The sequence below is a fragment of the Penicillium cataractarum genome (genome assembly GCF_028827025.1).
Source record: "Penicillium cataractarum strain IBT 29864 chromosome Unknown utg000002l, whole genome shotgun sequence".
NCBI lineage: Eukaryota > Fungi > Ascomycota > Eurotiomycetes > Eurotiales > Aspergillaceae > Penicillium > Penicillium cataractarum.
In genome coordinates, this window is record NW_026622738.1 from 5,234,948 (window position 1) to 5,253,423 (window position 18,476).

The 18,476-nt window shown below is 51.5% G+C and overlaps 6 protein-coding genes across 6 annotated transcripts; all 6 read left to right on the forward strand.

Annotated features, from left to right (window-relative positions):
• Nucleotides 1–190: 190 nt before the first annotated feature.
• N7496_003930 (uncharacterized protein) lies at nt 191–2,008 on the forward strand (the record flags this gene model as incomplete). The annotated part of the gene is made up of 1 exon (XM_056696861.1): nt 191–2,008. The coding sequence occupies one exon, from the start codon at nt 191–193 to the stop codon at nt 2,006–2,008; it is 1,818 nt and encodes a 605-aa protein (XP_056559073.1).
• A 595-nt stretch (nt 2,009–2,603) lies between these two features.
• On the forward strand, nt 2,604–3,442 carry N7496_003931 (uncharacterized protein; the record flags this gene model as incomplete). The annotated part of the gene is made up of 2 exons (XM_056696862.1): nt 2,604–2,796; nt 3,003–3,442. The coding sequence occupies 2 exons, from the start codon at nt 2,604–2,606 to the stop codon at nt 3,440–3,442; spliced, it is 633 nt and encodes a 210-aa protein (XP_056559074.1).
• Nucleotides 3,443–4,599: 1,157 nt separating this feature from the next.
• On the forward strand, nt 4,600–5,670 carry N7496_003932 (uncharacterized protein; the record flags this gene model as incomplete). Its single annotated transcript, XM_056696863.1, has 1 exon — nt 4,600–5,670. One exon carries the CDS (start codon nt 4,600–4,602, stop codon nt 5,668–5,670), a length of 1,071 nt encoding a protein of 356 aa, XP_056559075.1.
• A 980-nt stretch (nt 5,671–6,650) lies between these two features.
• N7496_003933 (putative chromatin assembly factor 1 subunit A) lies at nt 6,651–8,722 on the forward strand (the record flags this gene model as incomplete). Its single annotated transcript, XM_056696864.1, has 3 exons — nt 6,651–7,343; nt 7,406–8,565; nt 8,623–8,722. The coding sequence occupies 3 exons, from the start codon at nt 6,651–6,653 to the stop codon at nt 8,720–8,722; spliced, it is 1,953 nt and encodes a 650-aa protein (XP_056559076.1).
• Nucleotides 8,723–10,495: 1,773 nt separating this feature from the next.
• On the forward strand, nt 10,496–15,251 carry N7496_003934 (uncharacterized protein; the record flags this gene model as incomplete). The annotated part of the gene is made up of 3 exons (XM_056696865.1): nt 10,496–11,881; nt 11,935–12,044; nt 12,104–15,251. The coding sequence occupies 3 exons, from the start codon at nt 10,496–10,498 to the stop codon at nt 15,249–15,251; spliced, it is 4,644 nt and encodes a 1,547-aa protein (XP_056559077.1).
• An 895-nt stretch (nt 15,252–16,146) lies between these two features.
• N7496_003935 (PP1-complex regulatory subunit GLC8) lies at nt 16,147–17,196 on the forward strand (the record flags this gene model as incomplete). Its single annotated transcript, XM_056696866.1, has 3 exons — nt 16,147–16,213; nt 16,305–17,025; nt 17,091–17,196. 3 exons carry the CDS (start codon nt 16,147–16,149, stop codon nt 17,194–17,196), a joined length of 894 nt encoding a protein of 297 aa, XP_056559078.1.
• Nucleotides 17,197–18,476: the final 1,280 nt, after the last annotated feature.

The following is an 18,476-nucleotide window of genomic DNA, read 5'->3' on the forward strand; positions in this document are numbered from 1 at the left end:
CTGCCTTGTTATCCGAGGAATTTCAGACTATGCTGATTCGCATAAGAACGATGGCTGGCAAGGCTACGCAGCAGTATCTGCGGCTGCTTATGCGAAAGAGTTGCTTTTGACAATTCCGGCTCACCGTACTGAGAAGCATACAGATGCCCAGATACAACAGCCACTTCTGGCTGGCCCTAGCGAAACCACCATGAACATGCTGACCGAGACTTACCTCCTGGAGTCTCTACGATTTGAGTTGATGGATGAACGGTATTCCAGAATCTCCAGAGCACATCAAAGTCTGATTGATGCGCACAAGAGCACCTTTGATTGGATCTTCACAAAGCCTGGCCCGGGGTTCGTGGACTGGATGAGCACAGAAGGGGGAGTCTACTGGATCAACGGAAAGGCGGGATCCGGCAAGTCAACATTGATGAAATACTTGTTCGAGAATCCCGCGCTGCGGCAGATATTGTCCGCCTCTGATAGCTCATGCCAATGGGCCATAGCTGGGTTCTTCTTCTGGTCGGGAGGATCACAGAATCAAAGATCACTAGTTGGCCTCCTCCGGACGGTTCTCTATCAGCTATTCAAGGAATGCAAGGATCTCATCAATATCGCCTGCACTGAGGAACGAGAACAGGTTCGCTCCGTACTCAACGAAGTCGTCATGCAGGATTTGGCTAGGAGGCGGAAAAGCCCAGACCGGCCGAAGCTACCTCCTACTTCTACTCGCAAATATCTCACCGAGGCCCATCAACGATTGAGCTTGAACTGGGATGTACCCCGTCTACTCCAAGCCTTGGGTGCTGTTCTCTCCCAGGAAGACCTTCCGGTTAAATTCTTCCTAATGATTGATGGCCTCGATGAATATGAAGCAACGGAGGATGAATTGGAACATTTGATCGAGCTTTTGAAGAACAGCACCAATCCCAAAGTCAAGATTTGCATCTCATCACGACCCTGGACCATTTTCGAGAGACATTTTGGCAACCACCGCTACCCTACTCTATTACTCCAGAACCTTACCTACAGCGATATCAAGTTGTTCGTTTTCGATTCTTTCAACCGGTCAGACATATTTCAAAGCTTTCTCCAGGCCCATCCAGAACGTATGCACGACTTTGGTATCAAGATTGTGCGAAAATCGGATGGCGTGTTCCTCTGGGTTCGTCTCGTGGTCAAAGCTATCATCCGAGGTTCTCAAAACGGCGATCAACTTTCAGACCTTCAAGCTCATCTCGACGAGCTGCCTGCAGATCTTGAGCGTCTCTATCGACATATGTTGCTTCGTATCCCCCAGCGGTACCGAATTCGCTCTGCCCGGATCTTCGCCATCGTGCACGCGGCAACCGAGCCGCCATTGGCCCTTGCGCTCTGGCATTCCGGGGAAGAAGTAACCAACCCAATGGAAAGACTCACCGATGACATCAAGCTTGCCCGTTGTTATCAGGTGCATTTACGACTGATGAGTCAATGCGCCGGGCTATTGGAAATGCGTATCTCTGGTAGCAATCACGGGAATCACGAAAATGACGATCCAGATCTCATGCGGCCAGAAGGTTCCTGGTCATTCTCAAATAAACAGCTCTACTCGTTGCACTCTCGTGTACACTATATGCATCGGACAACTAGAGATTTTCTCCAAACGAGCGAGATTCAATCCCTCTGTTCGGACTGGTTGCAGGAACAGAATGGCTTTGATGCACACCAGTGGCTTGCTGTACGGACCCTGGTAGACCTCTTGCGAGTGCAAATTCGGATTCGGGAGAGCAAGACTGAGGATCCGGATGATATTTATGAGTTTTATGGGTTTGAACTTGACACTGTGGAGCGGCAGTTGGTATATCATGCGGATAAAGTTGCGAATCGGAATATTCGGGCTCGCATTGTCAAGCTGCGAGCTACGATATCTGATGGGGCCAAGGGGGGATCCGTTGATATGAGCCAGATAACTACGGGTTTGCATTTTCTTCTTGAGAATTCAGAAAAGGGGAATGCGCCTTCAAACTGTCTGGTCATGTGAGGATGATCTCTTTGCAAGTTTCCCACCCAACCTTCAGAAGACAAGTGGCTATCAGGTGGCCAAGGGCAGATTCTCCATGTATGATAGCTCTGCTGGATAAGACGGCCTAATTCCGAACAATTTCCAAGTATGTATACTATGGACTGAACCCATGTCAATATTGTTTAGAAATTAGCCGTAATTCCTCCATATGAGGCTCTGATCGCGTGATCAGCCCTATAGATAAACAGTAAGGAACGGGTGGTCTGAGCGGTTATCGCTGGGTTTTTGTCATTATCGTAAAATTTGTAATTAGGGGAAATTAGGTAGAGGACAAGCCTTGTGGGTTTTATTCCACTGAAGTAAATGAAGAACCACTCTTATGGATGCATAAATCTAATCGACAGGGGTATATACCTCTCTACCCCGCATTATCGACAGCTGGTCAACCCGCGGACATCGGTCCTCGGTAATTAGAGCTGCTACTCATATTTCTAGAAATTCTGAACATAAGAAGAGCTTGTAGTTCTTTTTCTTGCAAGCCTTGCTGGTAACCTCTCAAACTAAGATCTAGAACTCCCCGTTTATCAAGAAACCCACTTTTAATATACTCAACATGGCGCGCGCGGCAGCCCCCACACAAATGATCATCCTCCCCATCAAGGAGGAGATCCAGATCGACACGCCTTCCACACCAGCTGGTGCAGTCTGGTCGCAGATACTAAACGTACTAGAAAATTGGGCTGGCTTCCGCCGACTGTACTGGGGACGACACGTGGAAAAGCCGGACGAGGTCCATCTACATATCGGTGAGTGAACAGAACCGTTGATCGGATCCAGAGATCCAGAACCTTGGAAAAGAAACGCCAGAATACGAGAAATGTGAGAAAATACGAAGTTGAAAAAAGCAAAAAGAGCACAAAATACCGCAAAGATCGGGAAATAACCATCGTACTCTCGCTTGTTTTAGTCCGCGATTCGCTCCACCAGCATTATGCTCTCCTAGCTTCACCAGAATGGCAGCAGCTCACAGCCAGTCTGACGGCGCTCGGCGTCCCGAGTGCCACGTCGCTAATCGTGCGGCATGCGATGATGTCCGAGTTCACACCGCAGCCTAAGAGCCTGGGCAACGGAGCGCCCGTCACGGGCACGGCCTTCTATCTCACCCCTGACCCGGCCGGGTGGGAAGCAACGTGGGCGCTATGGACGACGATCGTGCGGGAGGTACCTGGATGTCTCGGGGTCACCGGGGGATGGATGGTGGAGCCGATGGAGGGATCGTTGTGTTATATCGTGTATGTGGGATGGGAGAGCGTGGAAGTGCATGACGCGTATCATCATACGAACCACTTCCGTCAACGGGTGGTGATTCTGCGGGAGCACAACCAAGGGTATCGCGAGTATGGGCACGTTGCATTTATGCACTCGCGTACTCGGCGTCCAGCCAATTTGTAGAGAGCTTGTCTATTAATCTGTACTGCAGATACATAAAGTACTTCCTCATTTATACTATGACCTGCCGAATGGTAAGCACTAGAATTATTAGGCCAAAAAGGGAGATCGTCTGATGTCTCAGCCTGTAGAACAAGGCTGATCCTATCACCAGCTAAGAGATACATAATCAGCCACAGTAGCAGTATCATCGACGGACTTGAACTGTAACGTTGCAATGGTTGACTGCCTAAATTCTGTAAGCAAAGTGGTACTGTACCGTTATCTGTAAGCGTAATACTCGTAACTTCGACCCCATCCCGTGTGGCTGAGTGGTTCGGAGCACCAGGTTCAAGGAAATACATGGGATTTCAGGGAATTTTACTGCGTTGCGCTCGTTAGTCTCCCGTTAGCCCTTGGTAGTCCCTGGTAGTCCTTGGAAAAAGTGGAAGAGTGGGAAAAAAAGGTACTCCACCATGCAAAGTTGGTGGACGAGTACATTTTCAGGTCCGTCCGCTTCCGCCACGTCCAATCATCACTGCTGCTGGGCGAACCGCCAAAGTCTCTTAGTCTCTTAGTCGCTTTAGTCTCCTCTGACGCTTTCTTGGTGCTCCCCTCTCCCTACTCCTCCCTCATCTCTTTCCCCTCAACACGCTGTCTTCTTTCGCTCCCCCTCGGACGAGTTTCATTTTCTTCAGCACACATACTCAATCAATTGCATCTCCCACAAGGACCGAACGTGCGCCTTGAAACGAGCGTCCACATTCCATTTCTTCCACAAGGATTTGGTCTCGATAACCCCCCCCTTCCCGCTAAGCTAGAGTTGAAAAGCATCGGTCGAGCTTTCCATTGACTGGCACAACGAGACATTTGAAACGCTTTTCCCTCGAATCATCAACCTCCCCGCTTCAAAAAGATCCCCATCACGGACCCGTTGCACCCTTGTGGTAGGCGCTGAAACCGCCGATCCCTTTTACCCGTCAGCCGCGCATCGCAAATCGCAGAGCACGTCTTCGGGCTTCATAGGGGCCTGCGACTTATAACCGGACGCAGCGATCTCCTTTGCGAGCTGTCAACAGAATCCTGCCGCTAGTCGAGCAGACCTCGTCTTCCATCAACCCCCTCCGCCACGCCGGTCGTAAGCGAAGTGTTGCATGGGTAGTTCCCAGCCGCCGCCCAACATGACTACCGAATTCCGCATGCCCATGCATCAGGGACCTCCAGCCCGCAAACCGATGCCCAACCAACAGGCTGGCTACCCTTACCAGGCCTATGATGCCCCTCGCAACCTCGCGCCTCACTCCGCCTACCCACAAACCGCCCACAGTCGCACTCGCACTACTTCTTCCCACGTGCTCCCCGCCCACGCCTCAAATTCCCAACAACAATACCAAGGTGTTCCTGGCTCTGCAGTCTCGCCGCATACAATGGCCCCTCCCGTCGGGTTCCCTTCGTCTCGCCGCATGTCCAGCACAACCACCTCGACCAACTCCACCGGCCAAATGGCCCAAGGAGGACCGGATATCCGACGCAGCGCTTCGAACCGCTCGGGCGGCTCGCAACTTGGATACGTCGCCCTCATGCGACGACAGAAGGCGACGGTCTGGTGTGACCGAGCACAGCCCGAGGACGCCCGCATGCGGGAACAGGCCCTGCGGGATAAGAAGAGGGCGTACCTCGAGGTTCATGGCGCCGGACGCTCATCGACCATCGCAAGTGGCAAGATTCGACACGGAATGAAGGCTGGAATGGACTTTTCCCCGTCAAACCTGGTTGGTGCCAAGGTGCCGGTTCGCCTGAGTGCCAATGAGATTGGCGAGGATGACGATGATGCCCGCAGCAACGAGGAACGAGGGATGCACAGGAGGACTGGCAGTGGCCGCAGCTCTCTGGGAAGCAACCGATACCCTAGTGGTTATCAGCGCCAGCAGGGCACCATGGGAAGCAACAGCACACCTCCGAATGAAAAGTCTGATCTCCCTGGTGTTTCTGAGAACACACCCGCCGAGAAACACGAAGAGGAGAAGAGCCGCCTGTCATCACTCAAGGATGATGCCGCTACAACACACACGACGAATAGTAGCGAGCAAGAAGACTTCGTACCAGACATGGAAGCCCCCAGTGCAGTCATAACTGCTGCCCAGAAAGCCAAAAAGGCAGATGACCTACGGCGACGAGGCAGTGTAGATGATCGCACTACATCAATGACCAATGTGCGATTATTCGTCGCAAACCCAGACCTTAGCGATTAAAGGTCTATCCTCGGGGAATCCGCCCCCTCTACCTCTCTTTCTATTCACGCAGCGCCTGCTCTCTTGCCCTTTTCTTATTTTCTGCCTTTTTCTTATGATCTCTCTTCGTGGGTTGCTTTTCTTATGATCGCTTACACCGCTGCACATAATACCTCTCCTACTAAATCTCCGTGCTTGGTGTTGCGCTCGACAGTCTTGATGACTGTCCTTTCGTGCCACAGTTTCTGTCAATATCCCCTGATATTTTTTCCGTTTCCGTTAGCTCCGTTACTCCTGTTCTCTTTGCGATTCCTGCAAAGCCGAGGAATCATTTGGATTGAATTTTGGCTCCTGTGCGCTCTTCTCACTCCTGCATCCGGGCTTGCCCCGGCCTTATTTTGTCGTATAGCTCTCAAATCTGAACAAACATATTAATTGTAACATTACGTTCAACCTCCTGAAGTTGTTGTAATGGACTCATCTTCTTGATAGCCTTATCAACGCTTGGTTGGGTGATTTCTATGCTGGCCTCGAGCCATATGTTAAGACTGTAGACTCATGTTCTTTCCAGAGTTTCCTGGTAATGATGCCTTGAAAAGATAAATTTTCTCTAGAATAGATCACCAAATCTCGTCAATTGAATCTAGCTCATATTAAATACAGCCCTTATAGTCTATGAACCTTAGGATAGTTACCTGGGAGCAGTGGCATTACATAACGGGACACGTGCCTTATCGGACGCGCTGCGCGAAACCCCATTAACGCGTCCTGACAACCCACAGTTCTCCCCTTCCAAGCCAGCCGATTACGACCCTCCAAGAATTGTGGGCATTGGGAAAGAACACCTCGCTCGAATATACGGCTCTTCGACTACTATACACACTGCTGTTTCTATTGATGTCTGTCAATTCGGCATCCAAGGAAATTGTTGGTCTCGTGTCGTCCCAGCCTTAAACGACAACCGCGTCACTTCGCCCGCACCTGCCTCGATGGATCCGGGAATGAGTCTATCGCCCCTGCCTCAGCAATCTCCCCTCGCGGCATCGCCTTCTTCAAGCCCTGGAAAAAGGACGATTCACGAAATTGAGGATCCTGGCCTGTCATCATCGGAGCAGAAGCGGCCTTTCATTACTTGCGGCACCGAAAACCAAGAAAATCAGGACCCTGCCCTCATAGTTCCCTCCAAGGGGATCACCAAACCGCAAGAGCAACCCTTCACCCTACCTCCCGTCCCGACTGTCGAAATTACTGTGAGGAGTGAGGATTTAGTTATAATGTCTGGATCCAAAGCAACGACCCCTAGCTGTATCTCTTCTGTGGAAGCCAAGCCCGTTCAACAGCCATTTTCATTCTCACCAGCGAAATCCGATTCAGCGTCCACGCCAGCTGCGAAGAAGCGGAAGCTGTCTCCTGCCAGCCAGGACGCGAAACAGCAAGAAAAGGAAGCTCGCGAACGCCAAAGGCTGGAAGAAAAGGCCAAAAAGGAGGAAGAGAAGCGCTTAAAGGCAGAGGAAAAGAAGAAGCGGGATGAGGAGCGAGAAGAAGAGAAGCGGCTAAAGGAGGAAGAGAAAAAGAAGCGCGAGGCAGAGCGTGAAGAAAAGAAGAAAGCTAAAGACGAGGAAAAAGCCGCTAAAGAGGCTGCGAAGGAAGAAGAGAAAAAGCGTAAGGAGGAAGAGAAGTTGAAGAAGGAGAGGGTATGTCCTACTGAAGGCCTTGACAAGTACTCCGGGACAATTTTACTAACTCCTCATTCTAGGCTCAACCCAAGTTGAACTCTTTCTTTGCGAAACCGCCATTACCTTCCACAACTACCAAATCTACACCTGGAAACTCTACCTCTCCTAAGAAGCCAGCACCTGCCACCTCAGAACTTCACCTCACACATTCTCCAAAGTCAACCAAGTCCGACTACGAGAAGACCTTCCCCGAATTTTTCCTCCAGTCACACACCAGGCTTGCACCTTGTCATCGATTCGATCGCGATCCCGAGGCGCTCAAACACGTTCGCCAAAAATTAGATTCTTCTTTGGATGCCAGCCATACGAATTCTCACGAACACCTACCTTTCCGCCCATCAGAAATCTTCCATATCATTCCGTTCCATCGACGCTGTGGCCGACCTAGGCAGTCTGTGAAAGAGATTTTGTTGAGGATCCAGAACGTCAGTGACGACTCCTTAATGGATCTTGACGGTAAAGACCAGACCAAGGCTGCGGAGGATGCCCGCGACATCCTCCGCCAGATCCCTATGAAGACCCTCCGGTTCGGTGAGGACGTGCGCCCTCCATATCAGGGCACGTTCTCACGCTCCGTGCCTGCGGCATCGGCGAAGAAGCTTGCACGGAACCCTTACTACCGAGGCTTGCCGGACATTAATTATGATTATGATTCCGAGGCCGAGTGGGAGGAGCCTGAGGAGGGTGAGGATCTAGACTCGGAGGAAGATGAAGAGGGCAGCGAGGATGGCGAGGATGACATGGACGGGTTCCTCGATGACGAGGACGATGCTCTGCTCGCCGGCAAACGACGCCTCATCGTGGGTGATCTCGAACCTGTCTCCAGCGGTCTTCGCTGGGCTGCGGATGGCGTGGATCCCGAGATGAAGGCATACCAAGTCGAGACCATCTCCGATGTCGTCAAGTTCCCCATCGATCCGTTTTCAACGGCCTACTGGGAGAAGCCAAAGCCTGTGGAGCCAGCGCCCCCTCAGCCACGCATCGCGCCTGCTGGCAACAGCACTCTGGATGTTTTCCGGGTTTCTACTACACCGGGCGCGCCCGCAGTCGGCAGTGCTCGACCACCCGCAACGACCAAGGCCAAGCGACAGTTCCCACCGGACCAACTCGATGAGTTCAAACAGGCAGTCGAGGCTAGTGATCTGAATAAGATCGGGACCGTCGAGATTCTAAAGAAAAGGTATGTTAACGCCCCTCAAAGGTTCGATTTCTGTGCTTGTACTGACGTTGCATTTAGGTTCCCGAAGGTCACCAAGGAAACCATCAAGGCTACCCTGGACCAGTACGCTGTACGTGTGGGCCAGAAAGAGACGGATAAGAAATGGGTCTGGCGCTAAAGTGTACCCGTTACCTCGGCTCTTGTCTTCTCTTGACATGATATTTTTTTTCGGATTATGGCGTGGACACTGTATGCATTATGACGGGCGTTTTCTGTTGGATTCAAGAGGGAAATCCGCATTGTGAGGGCTACGATGAGTAACATTTTAGCATTGTCATTTTATCCAGATTACTGGCTCTCTTTTTTTTCGGTGAAAATGTGAGTATGTCTTCCTCGAATGGGATTTCTTTGCAAGTATCTTTTTTTATGTATCGCATCGCATCGCTGGCGGGTCTAGGTGCCATGTTGCTACTTTGGTAGTGAGCCTCGGGCCAATGACAGCGTTCATCAGGATGACTGCCGTGGCCCTGAGTAGATGCAGCGCGACGTGTATGACCAGGGTTTTGAAGCCTTGTATTCCCTGCGAGTTGACTCATCCTGACTGGCTACCCGTGTAGATTGTGCAGGAGGCCAGGGATATTATGGTCGGTAGGGGCAGTCCACTATGCTAGTGTGGCATCTCCCAGGCGAAGTATACAGAGGAAAGTAGTAGAAGCGCTCATGATGAAACGTTTGGTTGAGAAATCCCCCGAAGGAAAAGATACTATAACGATTTACACCGACAGTCTGTTTGCTTATTTTATTATCTGCTTAAAGTGTTTAATTACTTTTGTCCAACTCTATCTGGTCTGGTTGGCGAGGGGCGTATCAACCCGCATCGACACGACTACTGACTACCAACGAGTTACTTTTGCCCCCTCCCTTCTCCACCGCACAGCTACTCTCTGCACGCAGCGAGACTTTCAGCATGCTTTTCTCTCGCCTGCAGTCCTTTTCTTGACACACATCCAACACCCGCGCGGCCAACGATTGGCTCCAGCCCCGACAGGCCAGCCAACAAGACGCTGACTCCGCAGAGGCCAAAGGAGGGCGGCGGGCGAATCATCGTGGCGGGCTCGTCTGTCCACCTCATTCCTGCATGCAGTGCCAGCGCATCGTGCCCGTGTACTCGGAACTCGCGGCCAACAGCTAGACACTTCGACTTTCCCTCTTGTCTGGACTTGACTAACACTGTTGCAGCGGAAATCTCCTTGGCCCAGATTATAGACAGGTACTCTCCGAGACAAACCGTCTGCATCAGTCCGCTTCGAGTCGCTTGCTGTTTCGTACTTGCAGCAGAATCACTCTTTTTCCGCGTGATTTTCCTCCCCTTCCTTTCTATACTCTTCACCCCTCCTCTCTCTCTCTCTCTCTCTTGCCTCCCTCTCCCTCTCGCTCTCGGCCATTCTCCCTTTGATCATCCTCGCTCTTTACACTTTCTCCCCTTCTCCTCCGTCGCGAGATTCCATCCTGGAACCCATCGATCATCCGTTTATCCCCTCCGACCGGGTGCGTCGTCTCTCCCATGAGCCCCGGCCAGTTGGTTGCCCCGCGATAGAACCATGCGATAAGGATCCGCCCACCGCGGCCAGGGGCATCTCGCGACTGTGCACTCCTCCGCCCGCTGGCGCGACCCAACCCGAGATGCTGGACTACCACCAAGAGGATTATTTATCCTCATCGCTGGCTTCAGCAATTAGTGAGTGATTCTTCAACTTCCCCCCCCCCCCCCCCCCCCCATTCTATACATTTTTGCCCCCAATCATTTTCCCATCTTGAGACGGCGATTTCGTGGGGTGGAGAAACTACCCGCCACCGTTTCTCCGCGAAATGCGCCGTCGGTGCCTGACTACTTGACTCTTGGCTTCCCAATCTGATCTGCTCTCTTTCTCCTATTCTCCCAGCCGTGCGGATGCCCCCTCTCCAGACTGATCCACCTTATGATGATCTATTGCATCGGGCTGATCCCGCATCAATACCTCTACCCCCTTCCCCTGCTGCATCACCTTCAGCGACCATCTTTCCAACGGAAGCGGACCCAACCGTGGGGCCAGGTGAGTTGGGTGGCTCGGCCCGGTCCAGTCCCAAGTTAAGAATGGCCGATTCCCCTCGGCCTGAATCTATGCGCCCAACCACGGCTTTCGCCATGTCCGCTCCTCTTCCTCCTCCGGAGGTCGAAGATGCGCCCCAGGTTTCATTCGAGGATTTTGCCACGCGCTATCGCCAAAGCCAGCGCAAACGGGTCCAAAGGAAGCGTCTGGAACAGCGCCTACGCGCGACCAAGGTATCCATCGGAATCTCTGCGCGTATGATCCGCGTTGGGAACACGGTCCAGCGCGGTCTAGTCGAAGCTCTCAAACATGATGACAAGGCCAGTTTCGTTGCCCTCTATCATACGCTTTTTGACCTTCAGGAATCCTGTGTTTCCAGCGCTCGCCACGATGAGCATCAGGACCTATCGGACGAACGCGAGCCATTCGCAGAATCCGAATTGGACCGTTCATCTGATTTCTTCCACCAACTCAGCCCTCAATCCCGGACGGACTTATTGGAAATTTTGCGAATGGTTCGTTCTGATCCGCAGTTCTTGGTTGACCGACTTCGCAGCTTTACATCTGCTCAACTGGCCACATTCACCTCCCCGGCCACCATATTGGAATCCGGAGACCCTGCTTTTGCTTCCTCTTCATCCCGGCTCCGCGGCCAGTATGCTTATAATCGAAACCCGGCCCAATTTTCTTCCTTCAAGAATCATGCGTATACCTTTGAAAGGACCGATCCATTGACAATCTTGCTTTGTAACGTGTTTGCCTCACCACTGGATCCCGAATCTCCCGAGGCGAGGTTACGTCTGGATACATGGTCGACCGTCTGCGCCCAACTAATTTCCCACGGCAGCAGTAAATTTTATCCTCTTATTGGCCAGATTCTTTCCTCCTGGGCTACGGGCTGCAATTGGAAAGCCCGCCCCAAATTTGAGCTCTACCTGATGGATATCCTACAAACTGGAGCGTTTCTCTTGGAACATATAGATAGCCCTGCCGGATTGGATTTCGCCCCTGAAGCCTTGGATCCCTTACGGACGGACGTTGCTGAGGAGTTCTTTGCTTCTGCCGTGGATAACCTTTTCCGTGTCCTCGACGATCCCGATGGTGGATTCCCTCGTGCAGTCTTGCAATTTGCCAAGGCTGTTCTTCGGAAAATGGAATCTCCTGACAGTCGCAGTCGTTTTCTCGAATATCTTTTCGTACAGTGGTTCTTCCCCAAGTTCCTCTATAGCGCTTTGACGTATCCTGAGGTATGTGTTCACCTTCGCTGGTTTAAATACTGATTGACCAACTTGGCTTTTAGACACACGGTTTGTTGCTAGATTTTCATATCCGGAAAGATGCTCGTGAGAAGCTGCTTGGTCAGGTTGGGCTACGCGCCTACTCTCAAGTTTTTGCTGTCCTGCGATCCATGTGCGTTTGCTTTGATATGCTACTGCTTAGGCGTTGAGTCTTGCTTACCATTTTCCTAGGCATCACTTTTCGAATCTTCGTCCGTCAGTCAAAATGCATGTTGACAATATGCTTTCCCGATTCCAGAGTACTGTCCCTTTCGAGCCTACAAATGAGCCATCCGCACAAGTCGATCATACAATCCGCCGTGACTCTACGTCAAACTTTCTTCTACTGTCGTCGACGGATATTCTCACCTTATTAGACGCTCTTTTCCCGCAGATCTGTACTCCGGTGCATTCATCGCCGGCTTCCGCTGGCGTGCCATCCTGGTCATCTGGTCTTTCTCCGTCGTACAACTTGCGTCCTGAGCCGCCTATGGAACCTGGTTTCTTCCGACCGAACCCTGAATTGAGTCCTCGGCCGACATCACAAAGTGGCTCCATCTTCTCCGTGGCCTCTTCGCACGTCTCCAGTCTTGAAGGGGTCGTTCAAACCGCTGCGAGGATTCGCTTCGAGCTGAGCGATCTAGATGAACCAAGTGAACGAGCCAGACTAGAGCACCCTTCTGAGGAGCACTGGACAGTATTCTCTGTTGCGAATGACGGTCAAGGTCTCACGTGTAGTCTACTCGCACACCAGACTAATGAACCTTCAAAAGCCTCTACTATGGATAGCGAAGATGACACACATTCCACCGGTCTGGGCCTGGAGGAGAACCACGAGGCACTACAAACCGCGATCATTCGTCTTGTCAAAGAGAGCCATGTCTATGATTCGGACGACTTTGATCGCCAACCCAGAAGTCTGCAGCTGACCCCCATGTCACTGAAACAACAATTCAACCAGGCCATGGCTTCCTCTCAGAACGATTCCGACTTTGTGGGTGCGCACTACTGGTGGAATGCCTCCCGACAGCTACGACAAGGAACACACTCAGCCGCCTCCCCCGGCGATACATGGATCCTAGGTCCCATGCACAGATCCTGCACTCGTTCACTGGAACACTCGACGGCTGTCATTGAGCGATGCGAAAGTGACTTTGTCTCTTTGGATCAAAGCCTCCGCCGGCTCCAGACGCAGGTCAAGGCGCTCATGGCCACTGTATCCAAGGTTCGCACCAAGATGTGGTACATGACCGACGTGAAGAATTCCATGAGGTACGAGGAAGCCCGACATGTGACCATGGCTCTCACAATGATTGCCTCTGCCCGGCTCTACAATACCGAGATGCCCGACGAATCACGGTCTCGATCCGGAGCTCGCTCACTAGGGGCTTCCCTGTTCCAAAAGCCCGAGCTACAGGTCATGAACATGATGAAAGCACCTAGCAGCCAGGGTGGCCCTAGGAAAATGTCCGATGAGCAGGTAGAATTGACTCGCAAGTGGCTGGACCACAGCGGGATCGAGAACTTCTGCAAGGGCGAGGAGCGAATTCATCGGTTTTGCTATGAAGTGCGAACCAGCATTAACCGGCTAGTGGGGGAAACGATGGCAGAAACCCCGGTGCTCTGGGCAAGTGAATTGTTTCAGATGGAGCGCTCGAGGTACGAGGGTTATGGCTCTCGAGCTTTCCCGGGTCTATCAATGCCTACGACCCCTCGACCTTCTACGAATGCGAGCGAGGATCCCTTGCACGCTTCTCAACTTCATGGTGCTAGTCTCCCCGTACCTGATCCGCTTTCTCGTCTTCCTCAGGATTTGGGGTCTTCTTTGGGAAGCAAGCCGTCTATCCAGAGTCTAATTTCAGACAAATACCGGGCCACCCGTGATCTACCCTCTATCGATGTTTCTTCCATCGGTGGATCGCCCGGTCGCGCTGCTTCGACGTCAACCAGTGATACCTATAGCACTTTCTGGTCCGCGTCGCAACGCCATCCGATGTATGCTGGTAGTGTCTCTACTGCCTACTCGCGGCCTCCATCCATGTTCAGCGAAGGTGCTACGCGTCAACCTCGTCGTACTGAACGTAAAACGCATGCAAAGACCGTTTTCATGGATGAGCTGAGGCAGACGCTTACTAGCTTGCTCTTGAGCGACTTGGGGTCTCCCGTGTGGAGTTGTGGTAGTGAAACAGACGCCTGGTTCTCGAGCTACCTTGATCAACCCCGCATTCAAATCCAGATGCAGCGGCATGCTGCAGTCCGGAGGTTCTACTCCGACTATGAGGAGCGATCAAAGCATCTTCGTGAGGAGCGTCGGTCATCAGGGGGTCGACGGAGCAGGTCTCTCGACAACCGTAGTGGACGCTCTCGAAAGGACTCGCAGACGGATACATCGAATCTAATGCAAGAAACGTGCGACGACGATGACTCGTCTGCCTTCTCATACAAGGCAGTTTTCCACCGACTGCTTGAAGTCTTCTCTCGCCATGGGAACCCGTTCGTCAAGCTCAACGCTTTGAGAGACTTGAGATCATTGGTAATTGCGTCGCTGATGTCTTCGAATGATAGCAATGCATCGGGACTCACTGCTAGCTCAATGTCTGAAGGTGAACGAGAGCGCCCCAATGGTTCTCGATCACGGGCTACTCGACAAAGCTTCTCCGCGGCTCATGCACCCACGATGCCTCAGACAGGTGCTGCTTTCCCCTCAATGACTCCACCCGAGTCAGTCACCTGTGGCTCAAGACGCTCCGACTACTCAACACCATCGGAAGACCAGATCGTGGCTACCCTGCGAGATCTGATCCTAGAATTCAAGCCCAAGACGCTCTTCCGGGACCTGCAGTTCATCTCCGCGTTTGTGCCTGGCGAGCAACTCAACAAATCCGATCGTGGAACTGCCTTCCTCCAATTCGGACTTGCAGCCCTAAGTCTCAAGGATGAAGTATGCCACAGCATGGTCGAGATCGCAGACCGCATCGTCTCCCAAGAGCTTCTGCGCCGACATCCAGGGGCGGACTTTTACCCGCGAACCGGCCATGCCATTGAAGATGCAGCAGCGATGTGGATCATCACTGCCAAAGAGGGCAATCCAGTTGCGCAGCGCGAGCTGGCCATTCTCTATCTCACCCATCCCGAACGTCTTCAGCGCGTTACACTCCCACTCACTCGGCCTCGCGATACTTTCAAGGCTGAGATGATGTACCGCCGTGGCAAGGACTCCAAGTCTGATCCGCAGAGTATGTGCTTGGCACTACACTGGATGCAGCTGTCAGCCAACGGAGGCGACATGCTTGCACGTAATCGTCTCCGTGAGCGTGAGGAATTTGATTCCATCGCTTGATCCTTTCTTTTTTCCCATTTCTTTCCATACCCATTCGTTTTTTTTTCAATATCGTCGTACCCCTTTTTTTATTCTTGTGGCTATACGAGGCAGGCCTTGGATTTTATTTGCATATACAGATACCCCCCTATTTTTGGGCGATTGATCTGGTGTTAGAGGAGAATCATCTTTTGGGACGCAATCCTCTTCGTTTATTCTAGGGCTATTGTAGGTGGGAGTATTATGGCGTTTTTATTTTTGATTTTCCTGTTTGCATTGAAAGACTGGGAGAGGCCTGTTATTTTTGCCATTGCTTGGCTAAGCTTGGGGGTCTGTGGTCTGAGAATTCTATGAAATTCGATACTTTATACAGGAAATATTATCAATTCTGAAACATTGACGTCTGTCCGAGCGTTATATATTCCGTTCACAGTCCAACATATTCCGAGTAAATGAACCACCCTCCAGAATATACCAACTTGGACATTGCCTAAACTCTGTCCAATACTTCCGTCGGCAAATCAATCACAAAATAAAGCCCAACCGCCTAACCATGGAAATATCCGGGCGATTCCCGTGGGATCGCCAAGCGAGAGTCTAGAGAAGCCCGTTTCTGCCGAAGACGTCAGGCGCCAAGCCCGACGTCATCAGGCCCCACGTGCCTCACCTTTGCACCTTCGCAACCTCGCAGCTGACTTTCATATTCGCGGCTGATATATGCCTCATTCCTCACGTTCTTCTCTGAACACGCCACCCAGCCTTAACTCCTTTGCTCAGTGACCTTGCAAATTATTTCAGCTGAACTGCTGAGCCTCGTCTGACAAAGCCGACTGTCAGCCCACCACAGTTACCCCTCCGAAGAAGTTGACTTGAAAATCGGACGGTGTCTTCGTCCTTGGACTACCAACCACCCACCATGACGACTGCACCGCATTTGCCGTCAAAGGCACACAGCAGCGATGATGTGCACCCACGGCCTAGAGGTGCGTTTTCCGACTTGAACCCAGCTCCAGCGGAGGACTCGTTTTCTCGAAACCTGAAACGCTAATCAACACCGTCTCTTTTGCGATATAGGTATCCTGAAGAATAGTAGATCTTTCCAGGCTGCTCCCATCTCTGCCCCGGCTGCTACACCACCTGCCATTCCCCCCATCGGCGAACCCGAAGACACCAAGGAACTCACTCTCCAAAACACCCTGGTGAACGCGGGCCGACGCCGCTCCTCGTCTGCCGCCCAACCAGGCTCTTCCTCGCGCAGACAGTCTCTCGCCAGCCAACACGACGAGAACGAGCCCCGCCTGAAGTGGGATGAAGCAAACCTGTACCTGACCGAGCAGGAGCGCACTGCGAAAATGAAGATCGACGAGCCAAAGACTCCTTACGCCCCGCACTACGACCCCGCCGAGGACGAAGAGGAACATCGCCTCGAAGAGGCGAGGGAGAGTCTTATTGACGCACAGGATGTGGTGGTCGATGAGCTCGATAAGACCACCCGTGGTGGCCACCACAAGAAGGGCGTCTCAGAGGATGATATTCCGGATCTGGAGCTCGGCGAGGCTGAGGAGAATCCTATTGCTCCGGAGAGTCCCGAACAGCGTATCTACCGTGAGCGTAGTATGAGCACGGAGTCGCATAGGAGCGATAAACATGTTGTCGTTAACCCTGATACCAATGGTGATGTGGCTGCAGGTGATGATGCTCTAATGACCACCGAGGAGGCGAAGGAGAAGCATCGCCAGTTTGAGGAGCATCGGAAGAAGCACTACGAGATGAGGAATATCAAGGAGTTGCTTGCGTATGTTACCTTGACCTATTCACACTGACACGGCGATTGAAGACTAAGCTAATTCTGTGATACAGGCACCCCGAGGAACTGGAGGAGGATGAAATGGAAGAAGACGAGGACGTGGCTGAACCTCCCGCTGTTCCTCACATCCCCGAGCAATTCCGCAATGGCGGTCGATAATCGTTCGTCCTGTGTGTCTGATGGGCTTTTCGTTTCTTTTTTCGACCATTCTCTTGGCTCGACGGTGCAGCTACATCCAGACCGATACGACAGATTAAACCCTTCTTTCATTTCCCTTTCTTCATTCGTTTGTGTCATCTGTATATTCCCCAGCGGTTTTTTTGTTTCCTGTTTTCATTTCACCTTGGACTCGTTTGAGTTAATCAGCAATTCTTCGAGGCATCCAGATTGCGTTCTCTGTTTTCTTGGGTTTGGTGATTTCTTTTGAGTAATCCGTGAGATATAAACCTAGGATATGCTCCTCAGTGCGAGGGGTATTATCTGCAATAGAACACAAGAACTATGATTTTCCCTAAGGACTCTCCATACCTTGAGGTATTTCCATGCTCGAATCGTAGCTGGCCAGTAAACTCTAGGACTATGGTGCTTTAAAGTTGACTTCCCGCTATCCGATCGTTCCGGCGGCAGACCTTGAAGATTTTTTATTCACGAGTGACAGGGATGTATACAGAGTGTATGGGAATACGGTATGTTCAGCATAAACAAAAATCAAAGGTCCCTAGATTAAAAATCTACAAAAAAGAAACTAGCAAGCCCTGGTTTCGATCCAGGTACCTTCGGGTTATGAGCCCGACGCGCTTCCTATGCGCCAGCTTGCTTGTTATTGACGAAAAATGAGTCATTTGGATTGAAGTGGGTGGATCCTCGGAATTTAGGGTAAGAGATTCGATTGTTCGTGCATTCTTCCATTGTTCTTTGCTAACCGGATTTGGTTAGACTCGGATATACTGCAGTATGTACACCTGCCGGGTGATTATTAGACTGACTCAAAATATGGTGGTAATGTTCAAGCTGGGTTATATAAGGGTTTGAAAGCGTAGAGGTGATTGGAATTTTGTTGGCATTCGTGCTTTTTGGTCGAGAAGCTGGTGGGCTGACTCCTGGTGAGATTTACACTCAGCGGGTTGGAAGGTTGTAATCCATCTACGATCCCCCGATGCAAATTTCGATTTACGAAAAGAAAAGCAAACGAGGAACAATTACTAGTAATTTGGTACATGGAACTATTGCTACAAAAAACAGTTAGATTGTGTCTCAACCTAGAGAAGACAAGAGAACAAGAAGAAAAGGAGACAGGAAAGGGCCGCAACAGGCCATCAGAGGGCTGGTCCTGGAATCAGCCGGCAAAAGCAAGTAGTGATTGAGAAATTGAGAAAGATAACGACGCCCAAAGTTATTCAGGTAACGTTTCAAGAAACCATATTCCTGAAAATTAAATG